General features: G+C 39.3%; 1 protein-coding gene across 7 annotated transcripts in view; it reads left to right on the forward strand.

The window, feature by feature from the left end:
• CCDC81 (coiled-coil domain containing 81) overlaps positions 1-15,623 on the forward strand; it is a 104,749-nt gene that overhangs the window by 32,006 nt on the left and 57,120 nt on the right. For all 7 annotated transcript variants that reach the window (XM_045509045.2, XM_074372808.1, XM_074372809.1 and 4 more), the window contains 8 exons: positions 953-1,076; positions 3,183-3,276; positions 3,837-3,983; positions 4,666-4,770; positions 7,342-7,514; positions 8,900-8,978; positions 9,189-9,409; positions 14,783-14,908. In XM_045509045.2, coding sequence (XP_045365001.1) covers positions 953-1,076; positions 3,183-3,276; positions 3,837-3,983; positions 4,666-4,770; positions 7,342-7,514; positions 8,900-8,978; positions 9,189-9,409; positions 14,783-14,908 — 1,069 coding nt within the window. The remainder of the gene's footprint in view (positions 1-952; positions 1,077-3,182; positions 3,277-3,836; positions 3,984-4,665; positions 4,771-7,341; positions 7,515-8,899; positions 8,979-9,188; positions 9,410-14,782; positions 14,909-15,623) is intronic.

Here is a 15,623-nt window from a genome sequence, read left to right on the forward strand (position 1 = left end):
TTTTGCAACATGTGGCCCACAGGATTACACATAAACTTTTAGCCTAATACTCACATGCTTTCATTCTTTAAAAAATTTATTTATTTATTTATTACTGTATTATTTAATCATTTTATTTGGGGGGCACTAACCAGGTTTGTTTATTTTTAGAGGAGGTACTGGGGATTGAACCTGTACCACTTGAGCTATATACCCTTCCCCTCACATGCTTTCATTCTTTAGCCTCATTTGTCACTGCTCCCTACAGACTCTTTCTTTGAGCAAAATTGTCTATTCATATTCTTCTAACATGCCTTGCCCTTCCTTGACTTCATGCTTTTTGTTCACTCTTTATCTCCTGCCTGGAAGGCTCTTCCTTTTCCTAAAGTCTATCCCAGTCCTACTCTCCTCTTAGCACCCTTTTCACATCTCACTTCCTCCATGAAAACTTCTCTCCTCGCTGGATTCAGAAGTGGCTTCTCTCCTCTCTGAATGTGTCAGACCATTAAAGATGGCACCATTCATTTGGGATTTAGACATTCCACATCATTGTCCTGAGTTACTATTTATACAATGCATGTAAAATGCTTAGTACTGTTGGCAGGTAGTAAGACCACAAATGAGAGCTCTCATGTTTTCTGTTTATCTCATTGTTCCTCTTCAACTGTATTTACTGAAAGATCCTTAAGAGCAGAGACTTGCCTCTTTATATTTTCTAAGGTGCCCAGCTAGAGCTTTGTAAGTATACAGCTATACAATATAGAGCTAAGTATATAGATATATATGTATATATACATATACATTTATATGTATATGTGTATTTTTTAACCACACTAGGGAAATAATTTAAAAACAAGAAAATGTATTTTATGTGAAAAATTTCCCTAGTAAAATTATGAGCTTTAAAAGTCTGTGTTACGCACAAACCACCTATTTAGAGTTGAAAGGAGACTCACTTTCATTCATTCTGTAGAGATCTTACCACCCAAGATAATTCGAGATAGACAAGCTACCTCCCTTACCGAAGGGATAAACGTCAGTTCGCCGAGCAAACCTGAGCAGAATGGGAGTGGAGGGAAGAAGGGGAACCTTGAAAGGTAATGCATTGATATTTTTTCTGTTGCACTTTACTAAATATATTTTCAAGTCCTATTTTGATGCAGGGGATTTTAAGTAAGTGTTCATTCATTTGTTCCTTCATCCAGTATTCATTTTGCTGAACATGGCTGGTAATAAATATTCTTTGAATTAATGAATATATTACAATTTATGGTGGCCCTGTCTTATTCTTGTTATGTCAGGTGATTTCTATTTTCTCCTTCTCCCTTTGTGTAGGGTACTTTTTAAGACCTCAGATCAGAACCATACTCAAGTATCTATTGAGCATCTGCCATGTATCTTGCACTTAGCTGTCAACTTTGAATTTATTAATGTGTCACAATGTATCAGTTATCATATGTGCCATTCAGGTGCTTTGTGGATTCCTAAAGTCATGTTCACAACCCTTGACATGCTTATTTTGGATAATCTCATTGTTATGAAAGATAATTGAGAATTAAATGTCTAGTACTATGGAATTTAGTTCAACCCAAAAAACACTGAGTATCACTGTGTGCCAGGCACTGTTCTAGACACTGAAACTACAGAGCTATGAGACATCAAAGACGTATAAATCTACTTGCATAACACTTATAGTCTTCTAGGGAGATTGATGTGAAGAAATAATTCATGTGATAAAGATAACAAAAGAAAGCACAGAGGCTGCAAAGATAAGGGAGTAATTATTAGGGATTCCTAGTAAAGGTTTCCTAAGAAGTTGACCAAACAATGTTTTTGTTTTTGTTTTTTTGGTAGTGATTACTAAAGTAATACATGTTTATCATAAAAATTTTGGAGAAAATGAGAAAAGCAGGAGATAAAAAAATCACTCATAACCCCACTAAATAAAGGAAACTTTCTGTTAACATTATGGTATATATCCTTCATTTCAATGCATATACAATATATACATATATTTATACTTGAAACATATACATACATTTTAAACAAAACTGAGATCATATCGTATGAACCTTTGCTACACTTAACACTAAGTGGTGAACATTTCCTCATGGCTTTAAACATCCCAAAACAAATGATTACTCATCATCGCATTGATTAAACCTTTTGTTTAACCAATCTTCTGTTGGATATTTAGATAACTTTTAGTTTTTATGTTATAAGTAATATTGTAATAAATATATTCACACATAATTCTTTATATACACCTGCATATTCTGTAGGACAGAAACTTTAAAGTGAAATTTCAGGGATAAGAGATGAGCCCATTTTTCGTGCCTTTGATGCACATTACCAATTGTCCTCAGGAAGATTGTTCAGTAGCAGTAACAGGAGGAACTGCTATGTTCTCTATAGCTTCGTTAATATTGGGCATTGTACCCTCCAGTTGCTTCCCGTTCCCACCCAGGGTAAAAGCTAAAGTCACTCCCATGGCCTTCAAGATCCTGCCTGATCTCTGATCTCTCTCCTGCTTTTAGCCCGCTAACTCCCCTTCCTCCAGCTACACTGAACACAAACATTCTCTTACTTCAAGGACTTTGTGCTCATTTGCCTTGCTGGACTCTTTTCCATCAGTATCTGATTATTATTATTCCTTTCCTTCCTTCAGGTATTTGCTGTTTTCACCTTTCTGGTGAGAACTTCCCTGACCATTCTATTCATGATTTAATACTCCATTCCTCCAGCATTGCATGGCATTTACCACCATCGAACAGACTGTAGAATTCACTCATTTATCTTGTTTATTGGCTGTCTACTCCCATCAGCATGTTAATTCCATGAGGACAGAGCTTTCTTTTTATGTGACATCTCCCATGCTTAGAGCAGTGCACATAGTAAGTTGTCAATACACTTTTGTAGAATGAATAAATTTTATCCCAGTTTCACCCAAGTGAGAATTGAGACTTTGTACCATTACCCAGCTGGTCTAATGCCAGTCAGTTTGTAATAAAGAAAGCTGGGAGTCAAATTCAGGTTTACCTGATACAAGGGCATACCTCCATACATGAAGATGCTCTAAAGAAAACCACTCAGATACTTTTCATTTTCTTATATTTATACTTGCTTCTAAAATTATCATTGGTAATGATGATAGTTGATGTCAGACTGCATTAACGTTAATGAATGTTGCCTTGTTTTTATAGCTTATCATCTCCAGGTGGTCTGAAAAATGACAATGAAACAAAGCCTAAAATTTCTCCAGCCCCTGCTTGCCAGGATCATAACAGGGCAGGACAGGTACAGTGTCTTCAAACAAACAAAACCCCACTAGAATCTTCCTCTGACTTCTGTTTCTCAAAGGGAATTCTGGGAGTTGCTCTTCCTTTAATATATGTGTTTGGCTCAAGGACTCAGGACACATAATTGGACTCTGATAAATCTACCTACTAGTCAAAAATCTACCAGTTAACAAAAATAGGGTTGGGAAATCTATTTCTAATTTTCAGTTGCTATAAACACATCTGTTAGTAAATCCTTTTGAATACTGGTGGGGCCCTCTCTGAAGATCTCATTTGGCTAATGTCATTAATACATCCTTTTAGGAAGTATACTTCTTTTTTGGTTGAGGTGGGGAGAGGAGGTAGTTAGGTTTTTTTATTTACTTCTTTAATGGAGGTACTGGGGATCAAACCCAGGACCTCGTGCAGGCTAAGCACGCAGTCTATACCACTGAGCTATACCCTCCTCCTTGAAGTATTCTTCTTGATACACCCAGCCTTTGGAGAGCTTGGGAAGGGAATGCAAAGGCAAACAAGTAAAAGGTGAAAATCAATTTGTCCTAAAACTTGGTGTTATAGGAAATGTGTTACGTGTGTTTGCAACGAGCACAACGAAATTCCCCACTGTACTACAGTGAGGAGAGGAGGAGGAGGGAGGTAGAGGACGAGCGGCTCATGCAGCAGCATCAGCTGCTGAAAGACCAGGAGGCCCTCTTCAAGGAGCAGGTAGGTCAACACCACACTTAAGAAGTGTTTAACGTGGGGCAGGGGAACACAAGTATACAGCACCACTTAAAAAGTTCTGTCATGTGTCTGTCCTGTAACATAGTTAATCATTTACTTACTGCTGAGCTAAAACTTAGGTCGTGTCCAGGTTTCCACTAATAGTAAACAGCCCTGGGATGAATAGCCATGCAGCTGATGATTGCACGTGTCACTGATTCCACACACCCCCCCCCATTAGGACTGAGTTTTAAAGGTAGAATTCCTGGATTTATATGGCTTTATTTTTCATTTCAGATAAAATATAATCCCAGTCAAAGCTTCTCCCTTGAGATGCGTGGCCCATCTCAAGTAAGCTGGACTGGCACCTAGACGTTTGCTCTGTCCTGATTTCTGTGATCTCCAGTAACTGACACTACTGCCCTTTCCTGCGTTTGTGCTATCATGGGGAACCACTGATGAAATCTTCCATTCCTTCACTATGATTCCTGTAGAGGTGGTGCTTATAGCCCAAGAATGGGAGAAAAAAAAAAACACTTTCCCAGCCCACTTTTTAAAATCCATGACTACATTCAGAAAGTATCATTGCCTTCAAAAGGCAAGTTTCTACCTTGGTTGGATTCAATGTTGTAGAATTAAATTTTTTGAAGGCTCTGTTTCAAGATGTGATTTTTTTTTTTCAAAGATAAGAAGCCTGGCTAGTAGAGAACAGAATCAAAAAAATGCTGCCTATAATCTTGGAGTTGCTGAAGCTATAAGAATCCACAAGAATGAGAAACCTGAATTTTATGTAAGTCTTTTCAAAATTTTTATTGCTGATACCTGCCCTCTTTGTGAGCATTTAGATCCATTCTCCATATTGCATGTTGTGCCTTTTTTTTTTTTTTTTTTTAAAGCAGTAGAGGTAGAGAGAGGGTTGTGCAAGTTTGAAGCTTCCTTCTAGGGCAGGAGTGGTCCAGTATCTGCCTGCACACCACTCCCAATCGCCCTACAGTTCCCATTAGTCACTTAGAGCACTTGTTAATGATAGTAATTTTCAAGCAGGACCTGGGAGGGATGTGGGTAGGCGCAGTATCTTAAATTCCTGCCCCAGGATCATAGGATCTAAATAGAAATCCAGCATCACCCAGGAGCTTGCTGAAGATTCAGAATCTAGCGTGCCATCTCAGACCTATAGGATGAGAATCTACATTTGAAAAAGATGCTTAGGTGATTAGTAGTTTCCTTGAAGTTTGAGAAACCCAGTTTCACATGGAGGTGAGGACGAACGGCTTTGCCATTGATTTAATGTCTTCAATCATTATGTGCCTACCTTTATTTCTGCCTAAATCTTTTTTCTTTCACCTCACTACCTGGGTAGTGTGACACTCTGGACCATAAATCTAATAAAGTAGATTTTCTTTATTCATCATCAGACATTCACGGAATTCCTTTGTGCTGGCCACTCTGCTGGTAGTTAGCAATACAAAAGTGAATAAGACAAGGTCCTTTCTTAAAGAAGTCTCAGGATAGTGGGGAAAACATTTAAAGAGACTAGAATGTGGTATGCTAAATGCTGTGATAAATCTTCGAACAGGGCAAAGAGGAGAGTCACTTAATCCAGACCAGAGATCTGGGAAGACTTCTTGGCATACAGGGGTTAGGTAAAGAAGCGAATGGAGGCAGATCCTTCCAGGCAGGGGCAGCAGGGAGGGAGGAGGGGAGAGCAACTGTGCTTTTGAGCTTTAGGCGCCATCTCTCTCTCCTTTTAGATATAAGGTCCAGATTATATATTTATTACTGTCCACTTTGTGTGTCCTCTTTATTGTAACTGTAGATATCTTAAATGGAGAAAGACCAAATCAGAGGTTTCGATTCCCCTCCTCAACCTGTTTTTCTCCCAGCCTTCCCATTTTAGCAAGTGGCATCACCAGCCAGACAGTTGCACAAATCCCACATGTAGGAGTGATCCCAGATTCCTTCTCCTTTGCCCCCGACATCCAACCATCTGCAAGACTGCTTGCCTTTACCTCCAAAATGTATCCAGCGTCTCTTCATGGCGTTTCATCTCAGTGTTCCCACCCCAGTCCACACCACGTTATAAGGCGCAGCTTTGCAGTACTTCCCTAACTAGGCTTCCTGCTTGCCCTCCTACAATCTAGTATCCACTCGGCAGCCAAAGTGATCTTTTAAAATTGTTAACCAAAATAGTTCATTCTGAAAGCCTCTAAATAGTCTCCCATTGAATTAAAATAAAACCAAACTCCTTACCTTGACCTATGGTTTGGCCCGTCTCCCTCTTGACCTCACCTACTCTACTCCCCCCCTGCTCACTGTGCCTCAGCTGCTTCCTTTCTGCTTGTCTCCATCTGGTGTCTTCACACTTGCTGGGCCTTCTGTGTAGGACACAGGTCCTCTGATATTTGCAGTGGAGATGATTCAGTCACCTCCCTAATAAAAGCCTTCCCTAATAACCAATTTAGCCCGATTCCCACCCAGTCACTCGCTATGATTAGGGCTTCACAGCGCTCATCACTACCTTAAATTATCTGCTGTGTTGTAAGCTTGTTGGCTGGCTGTCTCCTGCACCCGCATATAGGCTCAGTGAGAGCGAGGCTCTCTGTGGACCTCTGTTCTCGATCACTGCTGGCTTACTAGCATCTAGAGCGGCCTGGCCCAGAGTGGGCGTTCAATTCTCCCTCTTCCCACCTCCTTGCAGCCCCTGCTCATGCGTTTGCACTCAGAATTTCCCCCACTTCAATTTGCATGCTTTAAGTACGAGCTCAGGACCCACTCTATGAAGTCCTTTTCCCTCTCTCTCTCCATTATGGGGCTTTGGTCACTTCTGCTCAAATTCATCTTTAAAAAAAAATTAGTTAATTTTTTATTGAAGTATAGTCAGTTACAATGTGTGGATTTTCTGGTGTACAGCACAATGTCCTAGTCATGCATATATATACATAAATTCATTTTCATATTATTTTTCATTAAAGGTTATTACAAAATATTAAATATAGTTCCCTGTGCTATACAGAAGAAATTTGTATTTTTATTTATTTTTATATATAGTGGTTAACATCTGCAAATCTCAAACTCCCAAATTTACCCCTTCCTACCCCCTTTCTCTGGTAACCATAAGATTGTTTACTACATCTGTAAGTCTGTTTCTTTTGTAGATGAATTCATAGTGTCCTTCAAAGTCATCCTTGAGTACACTCATATTATTCTGTGGGTCCCTAGCTGGTCAGTGTGTCGAGGACTGGGCAAATTTTATAAATTAATCAACATTTTCTTATTGATTTTATTCTTCTGAATGATCACATTTACTCTTTGTTGCTTTTTATTATTCTAGAATAAATGAGTTACTTCTCTTTCCTTCTAGAAATCCTTCCTGTTTGATAAACGGTCACTCAGTCCTGAGATTAATGCTTTTAAGCAAGAAGAATATTCCCAAAGTCTCCTGAAACAAATGGATCACAGACGGGAAAAGGATATAAAGCAAAGACAGAACAGAGAGTTGATGGATCGCCTGGAGCAAGTCCAGCTCACAGAGGAGTGAGTCAAGCTAGACACGCTCTGAAAAATGGATGTGGGATGTTCATGTGAAGCTTATTTCCATGTGGGATTGAATCGACGCTGGTAGTTTCAGTAGCACAACTGTAACCAACTGAGCAAACTAGCCCAGCTGGCAGCCAGTACCATAGCAGGACACTTCAGTAGAAACATGAAAAAGCCATCGTCATTACAATTGTCATTATAGTAATGACTGCCGGTCTATAATAACTTTAATTACAGGGTATCATTTTGTATTGTTTTATGATCACAAATCCTGGTAGATGGATGGAGGAAGGGACTTTTCTTGAGCAAGCTTCACTCCCAGCTATTCCCAAGTGACTTCATGGCAAAGCTGAGGTTTTATTATAAGTATGAAGAGTGTCCCATGGAACCTGAGGACAGGAATGGATGGGACCTAGGAGGACTGGAACCAGGGACTAAAAGCTGTGAAAAAAAGCTTTCCCTCTGCTCACACCTGCAGCTCCTTAGCTGACATCATCCTTATTCCAGTTTAAACTTGGATGAATTTTAGTCTCAATTTCAAATTTTCAGAAAAGAGACTCAGATTGGTCCTGCTTGGGTTATCTGAGGCCTGGGATAGAGTCAGGGTCACAGAGTTCAGACATGCCTAAGGAGGCCACACATCTGCTCCTGAGGTCAGGAGAGCAATGAAGGAGACGAGTGGTGTGAGAGAGACTCCTAAAACAAACATGCAACTAGTTTCTGCGACCAAAAAATTGTTTCTATAAAATGCATATGCTCCATTTTATATTCACTTCATAGATCATGTGGAGGTTGCATATAATAGATTCATTTTATAATAGGAAACATCACTTTTCTTAAAAAGGAATCTTATGATGAATCATGTTATGGAATGAATAGCTACTTCCTGCCTTCCTATCCAGATTTTTTTTTAAAACATGGGGGGAGGAAGGGTGTCTGACTCAGTGGTAGTGCATTTGGACAGTATGAGTTGGTCACTTGCTTATACTTGCCTGACTCTCCTTGTCCAACACATTGTCCACTAGCCTATGGATTTGAATTACTCTTTTCTTTAAAATGGAAGTTCCTAGAAGGAAACATCATGTTTTGCTTACTAGATTCCTATTCCTATTAATACTTATTAAACATGTTTTGATGATGTTAATCTGTTTAGGCTTTTTGGGGAGGATAATTAGGTATGTATGTATATATGTATGTATGTATGTATGTATGTATTTATTTATTTATTTTAGCAGAGGTACTGGGGATTGAACCCAGGACCCCAGGCATACTAAGCACACACTGTACCACTGAGCTGTACCTTCCCCTGATGATGTTAATCTGTATAACTAAAGACTCTGTAACAAATTGTGCCCTTACCTTCTCCTATTCTTAACTGCCAGACTTGCTGCACAAAGGGCCAAATATATAAAAGATAAGATGGAAGAAACACAGTGTTACAAGAGAGCTTTGGATGCACAGGTAAGGGGACAATTAGTACTTTTAAATTTTGCAGTGCTTCAACAGCATAAATTATGTCATGTTACCAATACCCTTATGTGTTACCCATCTGGTGGTCTTGGATCATTGCCCTTGTTCCTTCCTCGGAAGTATTCGTTTTTACCATGCATTGTGCATAAAGCCTGCTCCCTGGTATAATTATAACCTGCATTATGTGTGTCCCTGCTTCAGATAAAGAACAAACGCCCCCAGCTGCCCATGTTTGAGCCAGACTCTTCTGAACCCATCTTTGGTAAGAATGAGGGTGAGCTGATGGTGGAAAAGCGAAAGCAAGAACAGAATTACATGAAGCACCAGCTGGAGGCAGCTGCTAACCTCAAGAGGAGAGCCATCCTACACCAGCTGGTGGACCAAAAGCGGGACTTGCTGATGCTTCAGAGGACACACAAAGAGTAAGACACCCTGGATCTTTCTTCCTCCTCCTCTCCCCTCCCCAGTACATCCAGAGAAGCAATAATAATAGTGAACACAGTGAGGAGTTACAATGTACAAAGTATTGTTCTAAACTTACCATGTGCTTCATCTCATTTCATCCCCACAATTCACCCTATGAAGAAGTTATTAAATTAAAAACAAACTCTCGATCCCACTAGTTACCTTTCCATAGTTTACAATGTCTTAAAGGAGTTGTCCATACCAGCACTGTCCATTGGAAATACAATGTGAGCCACAGATGAGCTGCCCTGCTCAAGTGGACGCAGACATGAAACTCAGGCCCTTTCTCAACTTCCACTAAACCCCTTCTTCAGAGAACTGTGCATACAGTAAGCTGCGCTGATGATTGCTGGTGCGGGGATGCTGAAGGTGGCAGCGTAGGCAGAGGAGGACTTTATGCCATATCAATGTGAATATCTTTAAATTTAAACATCAGACACCCAGGTTTTTAAAGTGCCTAATTGGCTACCCCACCAGTGGGGAATTTTTAAAGCCTTATAACATCTCCTTGGCTTCTTCTTGTCTTCCCATTTCCTATGTCTCCTACTTTCCCTCCTCCACCCCAGATTGCCATGGAGAACTACGGTTTCTTTTTTGTAGATGTTCAGTGATTCTCAGATCCTTGATCAGAATGATAATATCATCAGAGTGCTCAGGAGTTCTAAGAGGGCTTCTCTTCAAAGGAATCTCTTGTTTCAAGAAGGCAGTTGTAATTGTAAAAAGAAAAAAAGTTACTTTATTAAAATTTTATAAATGGTCCGTGAGATGGTGCAAAGAACTGTTATGTTCTATACCAAGTAGGCTCCGGTATGAATATATGAGTAGAATAGTGGGGTGAAGATCTTGTGATAAGGGTAGGGTTGGATTGTAGTAGAGAGATGTGAGGGTAGCTAAAAGCATGGCTTTTGGAGTCAAGTCAGATGTGGGATTAAGTCTTGCATCTGCCCAGGGCAATGAACACTTGTTTGTCTATACTGTCTGCTAAAACACTGAAATATTTCCATACTCCTCGATAAACAGCCATTGCCTCAAGCCCCAGAAGTGCACCCCTGCTGCCCAGGCTGCTCCAGCCCCTCCCTGGGGGCCCCCATCCCACCTCTTCATGATCTTTCACCCAGTGGATGAATACCTGGAGTCTCCAAGACCACTTCAGTCTCCATTCTGATCAGCTGATGTGTGGTTCTGCTGTTTTAGTAGTTGCATAGTACTGGGCAGGTTACAAACCTCGGAGGGCACTGGAGGTATGGCGTCTCCCTCCAGGGTGGCTGAGGGTTCCACGAAGTGGTTCTCGTCAGGAGCGTCTGTTTTATAGCAAGCAGCCGCCCCGGCCCCGCAGTGGCTCTGCCTTTCCGTGCGCAGTGCCGCAGCCAGGTCCGCGACACTTGCATTTGTTGCAGAGATTACTGCTGCTTCCTCCTCTTTTCCGTAGCCTCTCTGGTTGTTCTCCCAAACTTAGAGTCAGGAGGGTTTAAACTCTGTCACTTCCAAACTGTGTGACCTGGGCCAAACCACACTTGGGGTCTTTGAGCCTACTTTTCCTCCTATGAAAAATAAGGGTCATCGCACCTGCCCTGCCTATCCATTCTATGAGGATTAAATGATATTATGTATGTGGGAGCATTTCTGGAGACCGCAGAGCTCTGCACAAGTATGAACTGTGGTCTTCACTAGGTTCTCTCTCTTACTGGAGCTCTGGTCATAAATCCCCTTTTCTGTGTGGGTCAGATCCTTGTCTTCTGATTTTAAATCTTTTACTGGTTATTTCAGATTTTCTTACTTCTCTTTTCTTTTCCAGCTTCCCCACCCTCTGATCATCTCAAGACGTGATCTTATGTCTTCCTGTGGCAAATAAAAAGGTCACTTGCTTTCAGAGCAAGTTAATTTAGTCTGTGTTACTCAAATAAGCCTGCTAAAGTATTATTACTTATTTTACCTTTTTCTTTAAGCTTTTCTACTTTTGTTTTTAAAAAATAACAATTAATGCTCATTAAAAATAAGTGATTAGTGGAGAGATTTTTTAAAACCTCAATCAGTGGAGAGGTGAAAAAAAAGGCCAGTAAGTAGTAGTGTTAAGGTTACTATGTAGCCTTCTACATTTCCCCCTATTCTTTACAAATATATTCAAACAATATGCACCTATATATTTTTCTTTCCATTTTTGTAAATGAAAATGAGGCCTGTGAAATCTTCCACCTTACTCTGCAACCCAACCTTTCTTTAACCTAATAATGTGTCATTAATTTATGTTTAGGTCAGTACATATATAGGAAATTTGTTCTTCTTTGATAACAACAAAATATCTATAATATGGATTATATAGTTTAACTTGTGCACCATGGATGAACAAACGCTTTGTTTCCAGATATTTTGCTATTACAACAACTGTGCATCAAGCATTTTTCATATGTATCTTTTTAGTGGTTCTTTTGTTTCTATCGAATAAATTCCTAAAAGTGGGGTTGCTGGATCAAGTATGTGGCACATTTCACATACTACCAAACACTGACAGTTTTCTCTCTAAAAAGTACAGCAGTTTGCTTCCACCCGCAGTCCTGTAAGAATCCTATTTGCTTCCCCTCTAACCCTACTTCATTTTCTTACTTTCTAGGCACTTAAATTAAACTCACTTTTAAACCTATCCTTTAGAAAAACAATATAACAATGGCCAAAAAGCATATGAAAAGATGCTCAATATCACTAATCACTGAAGAAATACAAATCAAAACCACAAGGAGATAGCAGCTCATTAATAAATGGTTTCCACGCTCACTGAAAGGTGTGCGGGTGAACCTTATTCATCCCTCAGCTGTCTTTGCACCATTTGAAATAGAGGTCATACAGCATTTAACTATATTTGTGCCTCTCCAAGATAAGAGGAGTTCCATGTTTTATTGAATATTTACTTATGTGAACCTGAGACACAGGGATTCTCTACTCCATTGAATAAAGATGGCAAGGTAGGAAGGTGGGATTTAAAATACAATTCTGTTTTGTATTACACAATTTAATAATTTAATTCCAATCATGTATAAATTGTGGAATACCAATTCTGTGTAAGTCCAAATGGAATAAGTGGCAAATTGTCCATGTCTTTCCCTGCAACGCACTTATGTAGACGTAAGAAAAAGACTTTTACTATTTAAGATATATATATCAGTGTAACATATACAGGTAAGATGGCTATCTCTTTTTTCCCTAGGATTTTTTTGAAAAGAAAACATTTATACACTTGTGTAACTGTGTAATAAGATTTCATAAATACAAATATAAAATGTGCTATCATTTATTTTGGATTATAATATCTGTGGTTTAATTGCCTTGTGAGATGTCCAAATCAAGAACAATTATAGGTTTTTCTTACACCACATACACCATGAAACATTTAACAAGTACTTCTTTTAGACTATTCAAAAGATTAGAAAAAAAGAAAATTGTCTATTCAGTCGTAGACAAAACCATTAAGATGTGAATATGATATGAGGTAATGGGGAGAAATAAACCTTGCTTGCCTAGGACAGGCAAGAAGAGACAGAGAGAGAGACTACCTCATATCTATTAGGATGGCCACCATATATTAAAAACAAAAAACAAAAAACCCCAGAAAATAATAAGTGTTAGAAAGGATGTGGAGAAATGGGAACCCTGTATTCTGTTGGCGGGAATGTAAATTGGTACAACCACTATGGAAAACAGTGGTGGGTTCCTCAAAAAATTAAAGTAGAATTACCATATGATTTAATAATTCCAGTTTTGGTTATACATCTAAAAGATTTGAAAGCAAGATCTTCAAGAGATACCTTCACACTTAAGTTTATAGCAGTATTATTCACTATAGCCAAGAAATGGCATCAACCCAAATGTTCAACCACAGATGAATGGATAAACAAAATATGGCATCCACATACAATGGAATATTACTCAGCCTTAAAAGGAAAGTTCTGACACATGCTACAACATGGATGAACCTTGAGAGCATTATGTTAAGTGAAATAAGCCAGTCACAGAAAAGTATGATACACCTTCTGTAAGTATGACTCCGCTTACGTAAAGTGTTTGGAGTAGTCCAATTCATGGAAATGAAGTACAGGGATTAGGGGGAGGGAGAGATGCAGAGCTGTTTAGTGGGTACAGAGTTTCAGCTTTGCTAGGTGAAAAGAGTTCTGGATATTGGTTGCACAACAGTGGGAATATACTTAACACTATATATCTGTACATTTAGAAATGGTTAAGATGGTCGATTTTATGTTATATGTTTTTTTAAAACTACAATTTAAAAAACTCTGAAAAGATTTTAAAAGGTTATGAGAAAATACGTAATAGGTACCATTCAGTCATCGAGCTCCCACTGTGCGGCAGGCTTTGGCACCTTCTGTGTATTATCTCACTTAGTCTTTATAATGACTGCACAATAGCTTTTGAATTAATGTTTGTTAGAGGATAATGTATCCATGCTATTTTAGAATAAGTGAACCAACACAGAGCACATTACAGATTTTTACTGGTGGGTGCTGACACCTAGTGGTGGTTGGTACCTGTAACACAAAGCCCTTCGGCACAAATAGGCTATATCAAGGGTCACAGTCAGTGAAGTCCCTTCTAGAATTTAGTAAGAGCTGACTGTAAGAGTTTCAGTTTGGCAAGAAATAGACGCATTTAAATTGAACCAGGTTTAAAGTGATTCACAACAGCACTGACTATGTGTTTGGAGACCAGTAGTAGAAACATTTAACGTTGCAAATGCTGGGACATTGTACTTGAAGAGAGGTGTACTGCAGTCATTTCTTTGATGCGGTGATCTTCACCAAACACTTTTTTTTAAAAACTTCTTCACAGTGTTAGATATTTTCTCAATTTCATTTTCTTTTGCCTAGTCATTTCTATTTCTTTTCCCCTTTCTAGACACGGATTTGTAGGCCTGTCTACTTTGTTTTGTAAAATGCTGGTAGGAACTGGTGGGCTGATTACTGACAGCTGAGGGGCTGGACTAAAAGGAAAGAAACAAAGTGTAGGAAATCCATTTGAGAGGAATCTTCAGATCAGTTAAATTAGCCTCAAAGGAAATTGATGGTTTTAAAGGTTGAATTTGTTAACTGGAAAAAGGTTTTAATCCTGCTAATTTAAACCAGGATTGAAGATGAAAGGACCTAGATCCATAAATAATTTGCAAGACTTTCACTATGTTTTCACAGTGTTCATGCCTCTTAGTCTATTTCAACGAGCAGTGAATAAAACCCTTCTGTTTAATTTCGCATAAAAGGAATGGGTTCCCAAGGTTGATGCATGCCCTTCCCAGTACTGTGAATGCAACCAGACTATTCTGTTCTCTCTAGGCACTTGGCAGACAGGAATGCTGAGCTGGAGCGACTGAACAGAATCAACCAAAGCTTACAGAACGACTGGGCACGAAGTGCTGTAATGAAGAAGCAGCGGGACCTGGAGGAGAAGGCTTTCGAGAGGTAATATCTGATTGCACCTAAAGTTTTATTTGCGAAGAAAATCCTCCCTGCATCTTGTTTAGCTTCCTCTAAACTGCAGTGGCAGATAGGTTTTAAGTGTCAACTTTAGTTTATTAGTGGTGGCTGTCTGGAGAACTTTGTGGAGAGAAGAATTTTGGGTTCAATGGGAAATACTGTCTGTTAGAAATGTCTGCTGCAGACATGGGATGGAGGATGCTGTGCTGTATGTTATACATTTGCCAGCTCTGCCCTAATCTCTGCCTTTGTGTAGTGGTTTTACTTTCCTTTTGTGGAGGCTAGGGAGGAGAGAGGGGATTCTCCCCAGAAATAGTTAGTTAGAAATAGGAAGAGGAAACAGGAAGAGTGCATTTCCATGTGAACACATCTAAGGCTTATGGAATGGTCCCTTAAGGGCAGAGTCAAGGAGTTGTGGATAAAATTAGCAATTGGAAAAGTGAGATGCTCATTATGGAACCAACCAAGGACATCTCCCTGAAATGTATTATCATATCCCACTCTCCCCAGTTACCTATTTACAATCTAGAATTGGAAAACCTAGATTCTTTTTTTTTTTTTTAAGAATTAACACTAACTTTGGAGAGGCAGCTAATCGTTTTACCTTACTTTCCTTATTTGTAAGATGGGGAAAGCAAACATTTGCCTGACTTGGTTAACACAGGAGTTTGGGGGATCAAATAAAGAGATGGAAAAGTAT

The sequence above is a fragment of the Camelus bactrianus genome, chromosome 10, assembly GCF_048773025.1.
Source record: "Camelus bactrianus isolate YW-2024 breed Bactrian camel chromosome 10, ASM4877302v1, whole genome shotgun sequence".
NCBI classification, from domain to species: domain Eukaryota; kingdom Metazoa; phylum Chordata; class Mammalia; order Artiodactyla; family Camelidae; genus Camelus; species Camelus bactrianus.